Source organism: Zootoca vivipara, chromosome 1, assembly GCF_963506605.1.
Source record: "Zootoca vivipara chromosome 1, rZooViv1.1, whole genome shotgun sequence".
In the NCBI taxonomy this organism is placed as follows: domain Eukaryota; kingdom Metazoa; phylum Chordata; class Lepidosauria; order Squamata; family Lacertidae; genus Zootoca; species Zootoca vivipara.
Genome location: NC_083276.1, coordinates 83,482,265 through 83,502,657, shown reverse-complemented (window position 1 = coordinate 83,502,657; position 20,393 = coordinate 83,482,265). Strand labels below are relative to the sequence as shown.

The 20,393-nt window shown below is 42.6% G+C and overlaps 1 protein-coding gene across 8 annotated transcripts in view; it reads right to left on the bottom strand.

Moving 5' to 3' along the window:
- SPTB (spectrin beta, erythrocytic) overlaps window positions 1–20,393 on the bottom strand; it is a 101,984-nt gene that overhangs the window by 57,039 nt on the left and 24,552 nt on the right. For 6 of the 8 annotated variants that reach the window (XM_060277819.1, XM_060277844.1, XM_060277833.1 and 3 more), the window contains 3 exons: window positions 6,928–7,126; window positions 2,743–2,894; window positions 1,678–1,851 (listed from right to left, as the gene is read on the bottom strand). In XM_060277819.1, the coding sequence (XP_060133802.1) occupies window positions 1,678–1,851; window positions 2,743–2,894; window positions 6,928–7,075 (474 nt within the window). In that variant the 5' untranslated portion in view covers window positions 7,076–7,126. Of the gene's footprint in view, window positions 1–1,677; window positions 1,852–2,742; window positions 2,895–6,927; window positions 7,127–7,390; window positions 7,570–17,356; window positions 17,790–20,393 lie in introns of those variants that run through there. The other 2 variants (XM_060277837.1, XM_060277840.1) reach the window with 2 other exon arrangements.

The window sequence follows — 20,393 nt, the reverse complement described above, 5'->3', positions numbered from 1 at the left end:
CTACTAAAAAGACTCCAAGGGACCATCTCCAAGGGGAAGTTCAGGATCTGGCTGTTTCTGCACATCTAACGCATCACATAAGGGTGGTTAGATTATCCACCACCGCACACTAAAGTTAAATTCTCAAAATTATTTATAACGTAAAGTTGACAATCCAATATAAATGTTATAATACAATGTAAAACTGTAAGACAGGCACACTTCAGGGCACCTATTTCTGGTAATACACCTAACGAAGAAGAAAAAACCCACCCTACCCTCAGTCACTGGTCTCCCAGTGATTCAAGCTGCAATCCTATGTAGCCCTAACGAACATAGTGAGACTTACTTCTGAGTAAACATGCATAGGTTTGCACTGAACAAGTTGCAAACATACCAAACATTTCATTCTTCTCCTGCCATCTTATTTGCAGTGTTAAAAAAAAAAGATGGATTCTCAGCTAGGGTGTTATTAACATTGCTGTTGCAAGAGAAGTAAGTATAAACTGCTGCATGTCATCTTTTGTTCTGGACAGTGCAGAAAGGCACAGTCTTGCTCCAAAAAGGCTTACACTTGAACTGCTTTGAAAACCACCAGCATCCTTTCATATCACAATGGGTCAGATTAGTACAACCAAAAAGGGATTAGCTGCTGCCCACAGCAGCAGTTGTATGCGTAACTTGTTTGCACAAGCCCCAGAACAAATAGACATGATCCAGCCTAAAATGACACCTGGGAGCAATTCTAGCACTCATACTCAGATTATGGGAGAGCCTTATCTCTGGCACAATGGTCAATGCAGCAGAAGTTGCAATACTATGGAAGCAACATTTCATACTTGAAGAAATTGTCATTGAGAGTTTCACTGAAACCTTCCAGTGGAGCTTGGGCTTCTGACAGTGATGGGGCTGCTGCTTTTATAATCAAAAAAGAGAGAAAAATTTCATGCTTTGGGAGCTCAAGAGTTGAGGAGTGTGTTTGCTCTTCCTTCTTCCAAGCCTCACAGCAGACTTTCCCATCCCTGGGTGGCGAGATCTCCCTGCTCCTTTCTCTGCTTTCTTTATGTCCTTTAGTGAAGTCAAAGAGTGCTAATGGCTACAATTCAATGGAGCAACATTTATTAACATACAATAAAAGACATGGCTTTTCCCAGTGTCTCAACAAATGTAACTGATTTGCAAAAAATGATACATGTAAAAATATGAGAGAGAGACACTGCACATACCTTTGTATATCAAGAAATCTTTAATAAAAATACTTCAAAAAATAAAAATAAAAGACATGGCTTCATCCATTCTGTAAAAACTCTACACTGGCAACTTGCTCCAGCCTGGAAGAATTAATTCTCAGCATATGACAAGCATAGGGTTGGCATATGTCTGAAATTTCCTGGACATTCCTAGAATACAGTCCGGGCGAAATCTGAATGTATGGCAACCAATGTCAACATTTCCCTTTAAAATAGCTCAAAAACATCATATATATTTTTTACCGATTTTGCAAAAAAATGTTCATCGACTTTGGACAAAACTGAAAAAAACATTTCTGTCCAGATTTTCACTTTCTGAAATATTGCAGCCCTAGACAAGCAAGAGTGTGGATCTGAAAAGCCCAACAGATATCACTGCTGTCAGAACATGATATCCTACTGATAACATCCTCTTTGTTTTTTCGTGGGGTTCTGGCCTAGCACTCACCTGGAAGCGCAGGATGATTGTCCAGATAAGGCCTAGCACCAGACGGTGATTGCCATCAACAATGTCATGAGAGCCCATGTTCTCCAGGTGTACCCGTTGCTCCTTGAGAAACTGCAGGGCCTTGTCTACGTTCTCCAGGCAGTGGATCCTCATGCGCCCCTTGGTGGGTTTGGGCTATGAAGTGAGGAAAAGGTGGTATTTAGTCTTCTAGGAGTGTTCGGCCATCACCCAATTCCCTGAAGGGAGAACACCCACATTGCATCTACTCTCTTTTAAGACACAAATTTTAATTCTTACAATAGCAAAAGGGGATCTCATCAATAGCGCAGACTCTAAACCTTTGCTAAAATAATGACAAATAGAAGGTTTCCAAATACTGTACGCAGAACATCCATACATTTCAGCTACATATTACAAAGTTGCCTACTAATTCTTCTCACCTACTTAAATGTGCAGCCTACTTTTTGTTCTCAAAAGCAAAAAATGCAAAATATAGTATGTGTATACGATATCTGATATTATACAACCATGGAACCAGAACAAAGCTCACTTTTGTGAGACCCAGTCCACAACACCAAAGAACAATCTTCCATTTATCTTGTTCTCCAATGGTCATCTTATCTCATCTAGATTACAATGTGCCATGTGCTGAAAGAAGGAGAAGATGAAGGCCAGCACACAAGGGATGGCTGTTGAAAAATGGCTTCCCAGTGCCAGTATATGCTGTGAAAAACCTGTAATCACAATCATTACTCCAGATGCTCTACACCAGGCATGTCAAACCTGCGGCCCTCCAGATGTTTTGGACTACAATTCCCATTTTCCCCAACCACTGGTCCTGCTAGCTAGGGATCATGGGAGTTGTAGGCCAAAACATCTGGAGGGCCGCAGGTTTGACATGCCTGCTCTACACACAATTTGCACCTTGTTTTCTATGCAGAAGAATAATTTTGTACTCCAAAAAGTATACTTAGGAAGAGCATGATTATTTTCCTTAGGGCAAGAATTCATGTATCTTATGCACTGTTGGTTCTATAGAAGAGCGAAAGTAAGAGGGAACTCTACCAGCAGCTCTCCAGAAAGAACCTCCAGCAGTTTGATTAACATCCTTCCATCTCTGAGGTCCATGTAGAGATCAGAAATGCGACAGGTCACACGTGCCAGGTGGGAATTCACCCATTTGGTGAAGGTTTTCTTCTGCACGGCTTCCCGCTCATCTGAAAACAAGAGAAGACTATCTTAATCACTGAACTCAAACACTCATAATAAAAATGCACACCCACATGAATTCTGTAAAGCTGCTGCATATGTGCAAACTCTGTTATGCGGTGGGAAATTTTGTATTCTGATAATCTCAATGATTTGTTTTTGTTTTAAAACTAGTCAGTTTCTAGGCCTTACAGAATCCAAGGAAAGTTTAAATGTTTGGACAGTATTTGGTAAGATCCCCAAAGCCAGACAGGAGCTTTATAAAGGTCAGAATTTAGTGCCCTGCACAATTCCTTGTACCTCCCCTATAACTATTATTCTCTAGCACTCAAGTTCCAAAGCCCAACTATCACTACTCTCCAGAATACCATTCTGGAGTTACAACATTTCAGCAGGCAGCTACTGGAGATGCACTTATTAGAAACAAAGCAGTATGGCTGCCCTGGGGGGGGGGGTTGCCAACACTGGAGTCTACTCTGTGACTGCAGCTGTTTGCATTTCCATTTAAGTTGTGTGGTGCATGTGACCCTCAAGGGCCCACTCTGTCACAGGGACATGAAGCCTTGAACTGGGAATCACATTGGCTGAGGCTGAGCCAATCAAGACTGCATGTGCTGACGAATCAGAACCACCTTAAGGCAAAGTAGAGAACAAGGCTCTGAAAAACTGGCAAATGTGACTTTCAGGCAGTGTGAAGCTCTCGATTGGCCAGGTCTGATATGAATATTAGGATTTCAGTATTAGGATATTGAACTTTGGTCCTTGCTTGATCAATAGTACAGTATCTTTTGCCTCCTGCCCTTCACACTTAAAAATACGTTGTCTGCAGTAAGAACAAGAGCTGTTTAAGTTATGTTCCTGAACTTGGCTTCTTCACTATTATACTTTTATAGACTTCTTGAAGCTGAGTTACACAGATCAATTAAAGAGAGAGTCCGAATTTGTTCTGAGAACTTTTTATTAGGTGCAGCATGTCAACAATTTGGCACTTACTCTGATGCTAATTGCATTTCCCAGGACCAGAAAACTAAATGAACAATACACAGCTCATCTAATTGCATCACCACTGTAATTTAATTTAATTTAAACTATCCTAGCCTTTCCCCTCACTCTGCCTCCCCCTCCTTTGTGTAAAGCAAGGAATGGAAGGCAAGAACCAGCCATGAAAGAGAAAGAAGCTAAGGTGCATCCCATTTGAAAATCAGGCAGCTTTTAGAAAGCTAGCTACTGGATACAGGGCTTGTGATGTGTCAAGCATCCAAGACTGGAATTTCCAAAATGTAATTCTCAAGTCATGTGTCAGAGTGACTAAAATAGCTATGGCAGTTACCAGAATCACTGATAACAGCAGGGTACTGTTTGAACCCATCTGAAGAAGGGACAAGCAGTGCTTTGGGGCACAGTAATACGCAGGGCTTATTGGACACAGTGTTTTAAATCATGGACCATGCCTAGAAATAGTGGAGGAAAGGTGAGTGTGGATAGATAAGCCTTCAGGCACTTCCTTGGCCTTTAAGCATTCTGACAAATACAAGGCACACCTGCCTGCCACTCAAAGAAAAATCCATCCCTTTCACCACTCTTTTGTCCTCACAGTCATGGTACATCATGATCACTTCCAGGCTGTCACTATCTTCTGGTTGGATCCAATCACATACTGGCAAATTCATATTGTGAAATTGCAGTTGATTGGGAGGTCTTGTTCAACAAACTCACTTCCCTAAAAGATGAGGGAGGGGTGGGGAGGTTGTGCTAAGGAAAGTGATGGGGAAATATACTGGAAAGTGCAGGATAATGGTTTGACACATCATCTAACATCCCTGCAAACAAACTGGAATGCCTGTTCATTAGATAGCCAACATTGTCTAATCTCCATGAGAAGAAATCAGGATAAATGTTCAATAAAAGAAGCACCCAATGTAGGTTCAGAAATAATTAACCCACGTCATTTGAACTTGCTGTGAAGCCACGCAGAAGGCATGCTTAAAGAAAACTTGTTTCTTAGGACCATTTTCAAAGTTATGATATGGCCAACTGGGTTTACCAAATGGTGTATTGTCAACAGGAAGCTTGTAGGCAATTCCAAATTATTGAGGAGCGTACCTGCAGTAAGCTATCACTGCTTCATTCTCCCATTTCCCCCAGAATCCCCCAACGCAGAATTCATTTCCCCTATTCCTCAACATATCTCCCAAGTTGTGCTAAGGAAACATTACTGCCTGTTTATTGCACGTTTCCCCTGCAGGGAGAAAGTGCATTTGACTAGGGACCCCCTCTAATTGCAGTAGATTCTTCCTCCCATCCACCCAACTTAATTGGATGAGCTCCAAGCTCCCAAGGGCTTAAAATTCTATTTAGCCAAACTGATGGATTCAAATACAAAAGTGAACTGGGGAGTGAGTAATATTTAGACAATATGATCTCAGTTTATTGTTCAGCTAATTCAGATTTTGTTAAGAGTCGTGACTTGAGGCACATGGCAGATTCAAGCCTTCATTAGAGGACCGAGGCTGCACATAAAGCATTAAAACACAGGCTGGGAACTATTATCCTGCACCCCAGTTATTAACTGAACAATTCACATGAAAATACAGCAGGTGGTTCATTGTATGGATTTCTTGAGCTGTGTTTCTACACTGCAAATGTGAGCTGTTTTGAGGATCATTTGTTAAAGCTTCATTGCCACTTCCAAGATCTACAAGCCTTAAAGATCTTAGGCCAGAAGCTGCAATAGTTAAACAAGTCTGAAGCTTGTTTAGATTTGTACTGGTGTGAAATTAGCATTTCGTATCAAGGCTGAAAAGGTGGGGTTTTTTTGCTAAAAATTAGAGATTTCAGGTCAGATATATGAATGACATGGGGAGAGCTTCTTGCTTTCATCCAGAAGGCTACCAAGTTAAGTGGCCACTCTTCTGCCCTTGCAATCTGGCCTGTAATATACAGCAATATCCCTTTAAATAAAGAACCCCTGTAGATTCAGAAACAGAATCTCCCACTGTTTCTGCCTCCTCTCTCAGTGAACTGGAAGGCCTTTCCTTGGCCAAAACATAAATTCCTACCACTTTCATCTGTCTACACTCAGCTTTTCATTCATTCTACACAGCTGTGTTGTGCCCAAAGTTATGCAGTTCAGTAAGTAATGTATATGTCACCTCACTTTCTCCCAAGTGCAAAGAAGCCTGTTAAAAACACTTAACAGTCTTGTTCTGCAAGCACTGGCTTTCCAGTTGCAAGACAAAGCTGTTAGTGGGTGGCTGACTTGACAAACCCACTTGTCTGTTCACCTTTCCCATTGCCACCTGCCTACTCAGACCTCTCTGCAACTGATTATTGGCCACAAAGGAAACACAATACAGCAATATGTTTGCTGCATACACCTTGTCTCTTGTTTTCCTTCCAAGTGCATGTGTGTAAGTATGTGAGTATGTGCTTGCAGGGTCTTGTAGCCATATTTCCCCAGCTGGGGGAAAACAGCAGCCTGCTATATAGCTACTTGTGTGTGTGAACTCTCTCCCCTTCACTCTGAGAGACTGCCCTTGATATGATGGTAGCAAAAGGGAGTGATGGATGAGAGAGGGGCAGATGGCCACAGCAGGTGAAATGTGGCCTCATTACTTATTTGCAAAGCTACATTAAAGCCTCCAAGATGCTCCGACACTAGCCTATGGTGAAGAATCATATAAGCACCACCTAACATAATATTAGGCTCTAAGGCAATCCCAGACAACCTGACCAACCCAAGCCAAATGCAACCTACCAGCCACATACATTAGGCTGCCAGAGTCTTAACAAAGCTCTTGTTTTTTCCTGCCTGCCTGCGACTACAAAAACAGAGAAGCCATCAATAACTTGGCAGACTGGTGCTTGGCAATTGGGCTGGCGGCATGCAGGTTGTGCAGAGCTCTTAAGAGGGCTGTTTGAAAAATGAAGGGATAGCAGCAAATAACAGACCCTACCAATGTGTGCTACTACTCAGTGAGGAGAGAAAAGTTAGGGATCAGCATATAAAGAAATGTCTCCATGAGGCAATGCCGTGGGTACCTGCCAGAGCTTTGATCCGAGATCTCTCGAACAGCCTAGCAGAACTGTTGTCATTGTCCAACTCATCGTCAGATGCGTCCCAGCGAGCGTTGATCCGACTGTACTGCTGCTGAATCTCCAAGTGATCAAAATCAGTGGCCGATGTCATAGTTCTGGGCGTTTGGCTGCTGTTCTTGTTTTAGTTAGCATGAAAAGGCCCCTGAAGGGAAGCAAAGCAAAGTGTTACCTCTCCCAGGAAAACATGTTCAGTCTCCCACTGCCACCAAAACCCACACACACACACACATCTAAAAGCAAAACAAGACACCTCAAGATAATTCAAGGAAGCTGCAAGCCACAATTGCCATTTACATATTTTTCTAACTCCCCGCTTCTGCACGTTATGAAATATTGCAGCAGCCACCAGCAGGATATTTGAATGCATCAGAGTTAACTGTGCCCAGTAGGTGGGGATATAACTTACAGAAAGATTGCATTTCGCATAGCACAGCCTGCCTTTGTGTGGAGGTTTCAGAAGGCTGAAAAACATTCTGCTAGTCTCAGGATTTACTTTGAAGTGGAATCGATGCATCCCATGTTGTATATTTTTCATGTTGTCCACACGAAATTGTCCTTATTCAAGTGGCAGCCTGTACTGGCGTTGTTCTCCGTCCTCCCAGCTTTAATTAAGATTCTCGGGGGGGGGGGGGATCTAACATGTTTTTCATTCATGTTACACAACTGTGGACGTACTGAAGCATATTGTGTGGGTTCTTTCAATGTGTGTGGGGACTATCCTCCCTACTTTCATTGGTGGACTGTTTGTGCATCTAGGCATAAGACACACACTTTCTTATTTTGTAACCTACTGTTTTGTTTGTGCAAGTCTGTTATATTGGAAAACTTATAGCTCGTTTTTTGTTTTTGTTTTAAATGGCAATGGACAGGTAAACAAATGCCTGTGTGCGTGCCTAAAATGGAACTCCTGTTTCTGGAACAGGGTAGGTGGGCTACTAGCGGGCTTGGCACGACACAGAAATGGAGTTGTGGACACTATCTTCTCCCAAAGGGGGAAATGAATTCACACTGGGAAGAACACAGGAAGGGGCTAGAGGGACTGGTCCTCTCTCTTTCTGACAATTCACATTTTCTGTCCTTTTTTTGGGGGGGGGGAGACGTAACATGAATACTGACTGCCTTCTTCAACCTTCTAAAAGAGCAGAAAGAAAGACTCAGACGATGCACACAAGCTCAAGCTATTTTGCAATCCTAGGCAAAATTTAAAACTTGATTTTCACCCTATACAATCTGCCATATCTTGTTGTATGCAAGGGTAGGAATTGTTTTCCTGCTGAAGGGATTTTCCTGCTTCAGCCCCCTTTCCCTACTCCAAGCGAATGGAGAAAACTTTGTTCCATTTGCTATGAAGCAACAGAAAATAAGCTATAATAATAATAATAATAATAATAATAATAATAATAATAATAATAATAAATTATTTATACCCCGCCCATCTGGCTGGGTTTCCCCAGCCACTCTGGGCGGCTTCCAACAGAAAAATAAAATAATTGATTAAACATTTAAAGCCTCCCTAAACAGGGCTGCCTTCAGATGTCTTCTAAAAATCTGGTAGCTGTTTTTCTCTTTGACATCTGATGGTAGGGCATTCCACAGGGCAGGCGCCAATACCAAGAAGGCCCTCTGCCTGGTTCCCTGCTACAACCAGCAAACCCAGGAAGGAGGGGTAAGGCAGAGGGAAGGATAACCAAGTACCAAATATTGTCACCCAGAGGAACAGAGCCTCTGTCTTATCTGCACTGAATTTGTTCACCCACATTAATTCCTCAGGTTTGTTGCTTATGTTGAAAGGTAGAACTGCATGCCATTCTCAGTAGTTTCACACAGATATTAAAAAGCAATGGGAACAAGATGAAATATTGTGGCACCCTGAATGCCAAAGGCTAGAAAGTCTATAGTCTCCCAGCACCACCTTCTAGGAACAATCCTTCACAATGATCCTACCACCACAATCCTACCACCACAAAGTACCCAGAAATATACCATAGTAAATTGCACTGAAAGTTATGTGAGAGGCCCAGGACAATCAACAAGGTCACACTCATTATGTCTATTTACTGATATATGTTGCCCACTAACACAGGGGTAGCCATCTGATGTTCTCAAGTTGTTGTTGAGCTGCAACACCCATCAGCCCCAGCCAACATGGTCAGGGATAATGGGAGTTGTAGTATAACAACACTTTGAAGGTATTACATTAGCTACCTATGCACTAATGCAATCAATACAGTTTTTATTCCAAAACCAGGCATAAAACCAATCCAGAAAGGATCTTAAATATCAGTTTAATCCATAAATGCATAGAGTAGAGATGCCACAATACGCTAAAATATGTTGCATAAAAAGGCATGTTCAATAACAGGAAACAGTTATGCTCACTCAATTCCAAATTGGATTCCTACCCCCTTTTCTCCAGGAATCAGATCAGCATTTCCTTTCAGGGTGTTGGCACTACATTCCCCCTCCAAAAAAATAAAAGCAAAACCACCACCGACTGTCGGAAAGAATGAAACCAAAACACCTGCTCTGGTAGCTCTAATCCGTCAAGGTGGACTAGATGCTTCTGATTATGCATTGCCAAATCAAACTGAAAATTTTGGAGAGGGGATGCAAATTTATGAGCCTTTAAATCCCTAATTTATAGCTGCTGACATTATAGTGAAAGCAGGGCAGCTCAAGAAATCCCTGTATCCCCAACAGTCTACAGTGTTACAGATAAACTGTCCTTATAGCATTACAATCTATACAAGGCCTTATACAGGAGAATGGACATACTGTACTCAAAACTTCCTCTTTCCTGAAACATCTGTAAAGACTGCAATCCTGGACCAAACATGCTCTTTTAGGTTTTCAAAACAAAACCAAACCAAAACATGCCACCAATGCTAAAATAGCAGCACAGCTAGCTGTTATTGAAGATTTGCTTCTCTCCCTTGGCACTACTGTTTCTTGTAATACCTGTGATAAACTGAGGGAAGATAGGACACAAAAACTGCATTATCTACTGTTACACTGCGTAGTTTATCAGAATTCATTTTTTCCACTTTTTCTGTTCAGTTTCTTTGGGATTTCCTTTGGTCATGGTAAGTGATGGAAAAATTTAAGAAAACTAAACTAATATGGCTAATTAATTTCTGTCCAAGTTCAACTCATAGTTCTGTACAATCCCAACTAATACAATCGACTGAAATCAGCATGATCTAAGCACAGTGTTATTTTATTTTTTATTACAGTGAGACTTAAAGTATGTTTCACTTTCTCTTAACTGTATCTTTTTTCTGCATGATGCTTCAAGCCAGGGGCTTTGCAGAACACAAGTAACACACATTTAATTGATCAGATCTTCTTAAGTGGAGAAATTGGCCCAGCAAACCTAAATGTGAAATTATGGCTAAGAGGCTATGTTTAAGCTGCTAATAAGGATTTAATGTCTCACACAATTTAGTAAGTGCTCATATGATCCACATTGCTGAGAGTATGGCCAAAAGACTAAAAAATTCTGCTGGTGTGTTAGTGTTCTTCAATATTCACCAGACAAGACCCACATTCCCAATGTATCAGACTGAAGGAAAAGTTACCTTTCAGCTTGCCTATAAGAGGATGTTCTCCCCCATTTTATCTGTTTACTAGCCAGATTCCCAGCAAACAATGGGAACCTGTAAGGGTGGGAGACTCCACGAATAATGCTTTATTTTCACAGTTGCCTCTTCCTCTGGGACAATAATTCTCAAGGTCTGCTCACAGCCGCACTGTGGATAACCACCTTGTTCTCCTACATCTACTGCTCTCTTCTCCCACTCTGGTTCGAGCATCCCATGGTTGCTCTCTACAGCTTCTATTTATCTAGTCTACATATGCACATATTCATGTGTACATGCACATGTACAGACATACTCCATGGCCCATATTCCAGGGGTTGGGGACCCGTGGCTCTCAACATCTCTGTGCCGGCTGGGGGATTGGAGCCCAACAACAGATTGAAGGCAATAGGTTCCTCACCCCTGACACACACATTTAGGTTGAAATTGCACTAGCATAATCTAGCACAGGCATATCACAGTGCACTTGGGGATCTTCCTTTGTTTCAGTGAGTGTGCATTATCACCACTTAGAAATCATGGGTCTCCTACTTTAAATGTCTAGCTGCTTGAGCAAAATATGTTAACCTTAACTTGCCTCTCTCAGATGCTGGTCCATATGACCAGACTCCAATATAACCCTACCGCTTATTGTAGTTGCCACAGCCAAACACTGTGTATTGCCCTTTCTTCATTGCCTGTCCCGTTCTCCTCCCCATCTTCCCACCATTTCTTTCACTATTACCTGTTCCACAATGCAGTTTCCTTCACCTTTTCTCTGCCCCTCAGGTGTAACTAAACAAGACTGAGAGGAAAACAACCGATTTCACCAATGAGAATTCCTACAACTCTCGCCACTCTCTGGTCATCCCTGAAGCGAACACAGTCTGGAAAAGCCTTCTGGGGATTTGCAAATCATCTTGGAGGAAACAAATGCTAGCACAACTGGCAAAGCTTCACCCCAGATTGTCAAGTTTCACTGAAGACCAGGCGGAGGGGAGAAATACCAAAGGGGATGGTATGAAGCAGACAACCCTGGGGAAGGAGAGGGAACTGGGCAAGAGAGCTATGCCTGCTAACTGTGACATAAGGAGGCCCTTCCACAAGGTTAAAATGTGTGTGTGTGTGGGGGGGAGAATTCCCAAATACATATAGTAACATGAGGGAAATGATGGGTGGGGTACTAAAAAGCAGATAGAATGTGTCTTTTCACAGGTGACATAAAAATAAGATTATAAATCCACCTTCCTTCATTAGTCATCAATCAATTAACCCCCCCCCCATACAATCACATTTAAAGCTGCATTTTTGCATTTCACACATTCACACCAACAGATGGAAAGAAGCTCAAAAATACTTTAAGTGGCAGGTATAAAATTTGTCTGACAGTCACTCTGTGTATTTCCCTCAGCCAGACCTCACAGGCAGCATAATAAAGCATAAACTGTTCTAACCCTATAAGGTGGCACGTACATTTTAATGCACGTACAATTTACTACAACCTGTCCTGTGATTATGTTTGGGAGAAAGGAATGAGAGACTGGACCTATGATAGCCTGAACCTATTACACTTATAATTGCTCCTCGGCTTTTGTTACACATGACATATATTTCCTTTTGACCATAACTCCTTTGAACACACAGCCTAAGGTGAGAGCCACAACAGTTTGAAATATCTCAGAAGTTCCATGTCACTTGATGGCAGCAGAATTGTAAACATATGAACAGGTGTGCAAAGGAGGAGGAGATGTGTGAGGTTGTCATGAAGACATTCATGCCAGCTTATAAACTATTGTCTCAAGTATTTGCTTTACTGTAGTTTTCCCCACTGCAGCTTTAAAGATGAAGGCAATACCCAACCGGTAGGGCTTGTTTCTCCTAGAACAGTGATGGCGAACCTATGACACGCGTGTCAGATGTGACACACGGAGCCCTCACTGCTGGCACGCGCCCCATCGGCCCATTCGAGCTCCCCCATTTGTTCTCCCGCTTGTCTCCGCTAGAGCTTGTCTCCGCTGTTAAAACCCGGGGTTCCTTTGTTGTTGTTGTTGTTGTTGCTCTAGCCAGAGATTGGTTTTTAACCCTTTCTGTGCTGTTTTTTTTTTGCGCTTTGGCAGACTATGATTGGGTGTAACAGTGTTCATCTTTTAACCCGTTCTGTGCTGGGTTTTTGGCGCTTTGGCAGACTATGTCGGTGCTGCATGTTAGTTCCAACAAAGGTATTATTCGTCATTTATTTCTGTTCCCTCCCCCCCAAAAAAGCGCAGCAGCTTTGGGGCATCCCCCCAAAAAAGCAAAGCAACTTTTGCACCCCCAAAAAACTTTGGTCAGCAGCTCCCCCAAAAAAGCTCAACAACCCTGGGCACTTTGTGATAAATAAGGGTTTTTTTGTTTGGTTTGGTTAAATAATTAGTTTTTGGTTTATTAAATACAGTTATATATTACAATTATACATTTTTGTTATTTAAACTATAAATATTGTGAAATTGTGGGGGGTTTTCTCGAAGTGACACATCACCCGAGTTATGCTCGGGTTTTTGGGCGAATTTTGACACACCAAGCTCAAAAGGTTGCCCATCACTGTCCTAGAAAATAAGTTGATGACTAAGCCGCTTTTTACATTCTCCATCACTTCCCATGTCAGCAAAGTGAGTCCAGGAGGAAAAGGTGGACACACAGACAGATGTATAAATATGGAAAATTGTGTAGATAGGTAAGTTATTTTTGCAAGATTCTCTCTGTCTGGTCAGCAGTTATGTATAGGCAGCTGTTCCCTGCTGTTGAGCTGTGTCTTCCTGTTAAACTTTTCTAGGCCATGTCCCCTGAAGTGGAGATTTTTCTGTCTTATGAAACGGACCAAAAATTCCCACCAGATAGAGATTATTTATATAACCACCTTTTCTGCCATCTTAAGTACTTTCTCTCCACCTTCTCTTATCTGTTTGCAGATCTTCAAGCATTTTAATGCCTTTGGCCTGGGCACAAAGCTCTCTAGTAAACACGCTCCCTGCTCTGACTTCCTTGCCAAACACTATTCTAATAATACCATCCCAGCTCCAACATTCCTGTCATCAGAGGATACCCGAGTGTTCAGATATTTCTGTGTACTGGAACTGCTTCTATGATCACTGAAACAGGACCCTAGAGCAGCCCTGAACAGGAAGTGAACTAGGATGAAATGTAGGACAAAACAGCCACCTGTGCAGTAAGGAAGAGGAAAGGTTTGCTGTCTCCACAGCAATTTATCAGAGCCCGAAGAGGAGTGATTTTCAGGGCCTCAACTTCAGGAAGGAAGGAAAGAAGCCAGGCGAGGGAATTCAATATGCTGCGAGCTGCTAGGCACTTAGTACTATCCGAGGATGTTGGGCCAAATAGCAACCCTCAGGCCAGCATTATAATTCCATATTAAGATGGCTGGCTGGCCCAAGAGATCTACTTATAAAAGTAAAGTAGGGGTAGGGAACTGGATCTGGCCAGCAAGCCAGATGGTTATCTCCCCCATCCATAGTGGGCCAAGTCTGACAGGTGGGGAGGGTCACCCACCCATCTTTGACCTGATGTCAGGTGACCTCTTTGGTTTTTTGCCCACACAAGTATTGTGGAGTACTTTGCAAAGAATTTCACTAGACCCTTGCAATACCCAACCATTAGTTGACAGTTAGGGCTTGTGGAGCACTGTTAACAGGGATTTGCGGGCACTGCCATTTAGCTGCAAAGTCCCTTTTGGTTAAGCTAGATCATTTAGTCCCACATCTGCTGTCACATATGACATCAGGTGTAGGGCGGATGGGCTTGGCTTGGTTTAGCAAAAATGACCTTGTGAGTCAAATGGGCATCCTCTACCTGAAGTAGAGCAAAGGTTCCTCCATATGGTCACTATTTGGGGGGAATGCATTTAATGTGGATTAAAGGGCTCTGTCATCCTGGTGCAACTAATTCACTTTTTAAAAAAGAACCTGACTTTTTGCAGTTTGGAAAGTGATGAGAAATGTGTTGAGAAGTGTGGGATGAACAAATGGCTAAAGGAAGACACGTGAACACCCACCCCCTCCCAAGCAGAAATGAATTATATAATTTTGCCTAAGAAAATGGTTCAGAAAATGCACCTGCTGTAGAATTCGGCAGCCAGATTGTTGACCAACGCAAGAAGATCTGAACATGTAACACCAATTCTGGCACAACTGCACTAGCTTCCAATTATCTCCACACTCAATTAAAGGTGCTGGTTTAACCTATAAAGCCTTATGTGGCTCAGGGTCCCAATAGAGTCTGCTGCAGGTTGCGTCTTTTCACGATATGAACACGGCAGACCTGGAAGTGTTTACTTCTGGGTTTCGCCGCACGCACACGCGCAGAAGCACTCTATTGAGTTGTTGCGCATGTGCGAAAGCGGCACTCGGGTTGTGGACTTTTCGGGGTGCGAACGGCACCCTGGAATGGATCGGGTCCGCAAACCGAGGTACTACTGTACCCTGAAAACTTCATCTCTTCACATGCACCAGCCCAGACCCTGTATTTGTCATCCCTGGGAGGCCCTTCTTTGTCTGCCCCTTCCGAGTGGTTGCTCCCCGTTGTGATTATCATGGCAAACTATTGGACAGTGGAAAAATCACTTTCCCATGTAGAGAAAGTTTTGAATTAGTTTTAAAGGATTTTAATGTTTTGTAGGAAGTATAGAACATGTGAGAGGATGAATACACGAACATTCAATTCTCAAGCTGGAGCCAGGCACACATACCCTCGAACATTTCTCCGATGAAAATAGGGACGTCCCATTTCATAATGATAATTTTCCTATTTTATACCCCACATATCTTATTGGTTTGCCCCAGCACTCTGGGCAGCTTCCAACATAAATAAAAACATAATAAAACATTTTAATAAAAACTATCCTATACATACAGGATTGCCTTCAGATAGCTCGGGGATTAGATAACTCCATACCCTCCAACATTTCTCCAATGAAAATAGGGACATCCTAAGGAAAACCAGGACATTCCAGGATCAAATCAGAAACCAAGACAGGAATGTCCCTGGAAAATAGGGACACTTGAAGGGTCTGAGGCAGTAGTTTTGGAGGAAACTGGATGCCTTGAGAGAGGCATTATTTACTTTGTCCCATTGTTACCTATGGTCAATCAGGTTTTTGAAAGAATCTAAAACCCTGCAAAACCTGTTTACCAGAAGTAAAAATGGGATGAACATTAGTCCCTCTCTTACTTTCGCTTCTTTGAGAAACCTATCCAGTAGAAAGAAAAGATTCTCAATAATCCAAAAAGTCAGTTGAAGAACTGAGCCACACCCACTCAAGGCATAACCTTGCAACTTAACCCAGCAGTGTTATCTGGGTTTTTATGCCTGGTCTAGCCTCTCCTCTAACCCCACCCATGTACATCCATGTGCAGGCATTGATAGTAGCACTTTGTGACTAGCTGTTGTCACGGGCAATGTACAGAAGTATAATTAATGTGCATTGGGAATGCTTCCTGCACTATGAAATTAAACTAATTAACTAGTGCTAATTAAATGGGGTATTAAAAAAACACGTTTCACTAAGTACACAGATCTCCATTCAGGATCCAGTGTCTCTTGGCTCCTTTTGCTGGGTGAGCAAATGGAGCCAAGAGGCACTAGATCCCGAGTGAATAACTTTGTATTCCAAATTGTCCCCTTTTCCTTCTTGCATCAATGGTGTCTCCAATATCCATATACTGCATTTTATTTTATTTTAGGGGTGACAGTGGAATCTTTACTGTTGATAGTCATGGAAGGTAGAGGGATACAAAGACAGGGGAGCTATGCACCACAGGGCCAGTGGTGGGAAGAATCCAAGAGTGCCCAGGACTAGCAAGGGAGGAACTCTTCCTGATCCAGATTTACTAGAATTGAGACATGAGAACATAAAATCACAATACAATCTTCAGAAATGTATTGCATTCTGTCCTTGAACCCAGCCAAGTTCTTTATTCCCAGTCAGGTCAGACCAGAGTTTCATAGCTCTTTAAGTTTAAAGAAACAAATTATTTTCCCATCTAAACTTATGACTTTCCAATATGTAATTCAGTCTGCTGGGTTCTCACAATCCATTGTTCCCCTTAAGAAAATTCAGATCAAATTATCTTTTGGAGAAAAGCAGCCTCCACCTATTCTCTTTAGGACATCTTTCTCAGTACTTTTGGATCGTGCACACGTTCCTGGCTGGCTCCAACCCATACTTTCAGTGGAATGCATTTATGCTACATCACTGATATGCAGGATCTGTGCAAGGCAGCTGTTTCATTCCTAGTACTGTACACACTGCACACACAGTGAGGCAGACAGGCACTGATACTCCTACCCTACGGGTTCCAACTATACAGTGTTCTACTTTTTACTACCAGTCTCCTTTGAAGACATCCTGTCTGCAACTTCTCTTTATTCAGAACCATATTTTCATTACCAGATCAGAGGTGAATCATGCCAGCCACTTGCCTTTCAAAGGCAGCTATGTTGTCAGAAATGAACAATGAAAGCCACACTCTCCAATGCATTTAAAGAGGAAAACTCTAGCTAAGATCACCTAGTCTATCATGCTTCTGTTCCTTTCAAGCGTGTCAGGACTTTGAATGTTGGACACCATGCTGAAAGCATCAAATACCACTGCCTCAAGCGAAGTAATTCCAAGGTACATGCAAGGCCCATAACATGATCACGTTTACTGAAGAGGTTCAGTGTTACATCACTCCAATCAGCTGCTGTTGGTGGACTACAGTTGCACAAGCACACAAAATGAACTACACAGAAAGGCTGCTTACCTCAAGCTCTCTTTCAGCCCAGAATTAGTTAAAGAAGTTTGTAGTATGCCTCTTGCAAACAATTCTCGGCTCCGTATACTTGGGTAAAGGCAGCAACAATGAATGACAACTGTCAAGTCTCTCTCCCCCCCTCTCTCTCTTTCTCTTTCTCTGTCTCTCCAGGCTGGCACGATAGAGAGGGTGGGGGAAGTATGTGCATGCCAGTGCAGGTCATTTGAAAGATATAGATAGCAAGTGTGTGCACATATATCTAAAATTGTCTGCAAGCAGCTGTTAGTTCAGAACAGCTCTAAGAGGATCAGGTTTTCTCCTGCAGCCCCAGCATGTATCTGTGGAGTACGAGCAGCAACAAAGACACTGTTAGTTTATACAGCATCTTTCAGCATGTGAAGTCTTGTACAACTGCCATGTCTATCCCAAAATAATCCAGTGAGGTGGGTTAGACTGCAACACAGCAACTTGCCCAAGGCAAGCTTAGTAACTCAGTGGTAATTTGCACTTTGATCTTCTACACTCAAATTCCAACTCTCCACCCACTTCACCAAATTTGAGTTAAGTAGTATAGGGCGGCCATTGTTGCTAGCAACAACAGGAAGAATAGGTTACCAGAAGCATCATAATAAGAATGATCTGCCGTTTTGGAGATAAAGCTTGAGATAAATAAAACTGAATGGCAACACATTAAAGAGTGGGTATTGCTAATTGGGACCCAGGTGGCGCTGTGGTTAAACCACTGAGCCTAGGGCTTGCCGATCAGAAGGTCAGCGGTTCGAATCCCTGTGACGGGGTGAGCTCCTGTTGCTTGGTCCCAGCTTCTGCCAACCTAGCAGTTCAAAAGCACGTCAAAATGCAAGTAGATAAATAGGAACCGCTACAGCGGGAAGGTAAACGGTGTTTCCAAGTGCTGCTCTGGTTTGCCAGAAGCGGCTTTGCCATGCTGGCCACATGACCTGGAAGCTATACGCCGGCTCCCTCGGCCAATAATGCGAGATGAGCGCGCAACCCCAGAGTCGGTCACGACTGGACCTAATGGTCAGGGGTCCCTTTACCTTTACCTTTATTGCTAACATAATGCTTCCACCATCCATATAACTATGCTAATATGAGGCTGATGGAAGTTGGAGTCAAACACATCTGGACGGCTACAGGTTCCTCACCTCTGGGTTCAACTTTTGGAAAGAAAGAACCAGAAATATAGAAGTCAAAGTTGGGAAGAAGGGCAGTGGAGCCTCAGGAGTGTTAGTCCAACATTTTAATTTTTTCTATTCAGCAAAGAAGTTGCCTATTCCCTCCCTTCAGCCTATCTATTAAATAGATTCTAATTCACGGGAGAGGAAAATTCTGCAGTGCCTCTTCTGTGTTGTGTTTGTAGCTCCTGCCAAGGGTTATTGCAGCCAGTGGTTACTTTTACCCTAGTAATCACTTTACTACTGCTGTATGAGAAAAGTTCAAGGCCATCTTTGCAGCAAATTTTGTTAAAGAAAGCCAGCTCTTCACCACCACTCTCAGCTGTCAGGGGGGCAGGGGGACCCAGATGGCAATGTAACACTTTTTTGTTGTTACCTGTGCCATAATTATAGCACGCAAAATGTCTGCACAATACAGTACTGTAAACTGGGGAAATGCACACCATGCCAACACAATTAGATGGGCAAGGCTAAGGCAGGCACAGGGGGCTCCAAAATGTGGGCAGAAGTGACTCCCATTGCCCATCCTGAATAGCATGCTCACAGTCTGAATAGGGGCTTCTGGATATACATGTGCAAGTCTCCCTAGCTGAGATTCCTGGAGCTAAGTGAGGTGAGGGAAAACATGCCTATTTCACAAAATGTGGAAGAAACATATTTCTAGGAAATTAATTGCCTTTTCTGTAGAAGAGACCTGATTTCCTGCCAGGTCATGTAAATCACTCCAATGGATTATACCAGTTATGGCTGCTTGGGGACAGAGCCTAAACCAAATAACTTCCATCTGCCTGCTGAATGGGTAGAAAGCAAGAAGCTCCACATTGCAGAAGGCTGGCAAATATAATCCCTCTTATGTACATGCATATAGCAGCAGCCTTCACATCATTGTTCCATTCATGGCAACATGTTCAGGGGTTAATTCCATGTCAAGTACTGCAGGCATCATTTTCTGAAGTGCACTGAAGAAATTTTCATACAAAATTTAAGCGGCAGCTATGTCAGCTATTTCAGAGCAGTTAATGAGAACAAAAGCCAAGGTTTTCAGCCACTCTGCTTGAAGAAGTGGGAATGCACATCATTTTCCATTGCAGGCTGACTGGGAGGTGCTACATCCTGTGCATAAGAATGTGGAAGGCTGTTTTCTCTTCTCGGCCACCATCCTGCACACAGTTACTAACAAGCTAACCCTACTGATTTCCAATGAAACTCGTGCATGGGTATCGGTTGAGAAGCATTATTACTTTGCTTTTACATAATCACATGAATGCCAGGAAAACACCAGGCAAGTACAAACATTTTTGTGCCCTATTTCTGTTTTGACAGATGTTCAATAAAACTTGTGAACTGCTTTGGGCTCAACATCCCTGGAGCATAGGAGCTCACAGTTGATATTTTAAACAGTTGCCAGCCACTCTTGGACGTTAAACTCCCTCCATCCCTCCTGACAACCCTTAGCACAATCCCATTAGCATGAAGGCTTTTCCATGTTGGCACCTGAAGCCTCTCTCCTAGCTCAATGCTTTTCTGAATGCAGACAGATACCATTAAGCACTCTACCATTTGTGCTGGCTCATCTAAAATCTGTGTTCAAATTTATTCCGCTTTCAATAACAATAAAAAAACATTATTCTGCTAAGCTGCACATTGCTGTTTTACAATTGTCAGCCCTTAATGAAGATTGAGCAAAACAAACAGCCAAAAATGCTTAAGTCCCTAGAAAGACTGGAATTAATTTTGAAACTCAAAAAGAAAGAAAGAAGAAGCATATACTACGTGCACAGTACGATCAGCGTCCCTTGATTTAAATATATCTGCTGTTGGTTTTCTCTTCCTCCCTTCCAAAACAAATA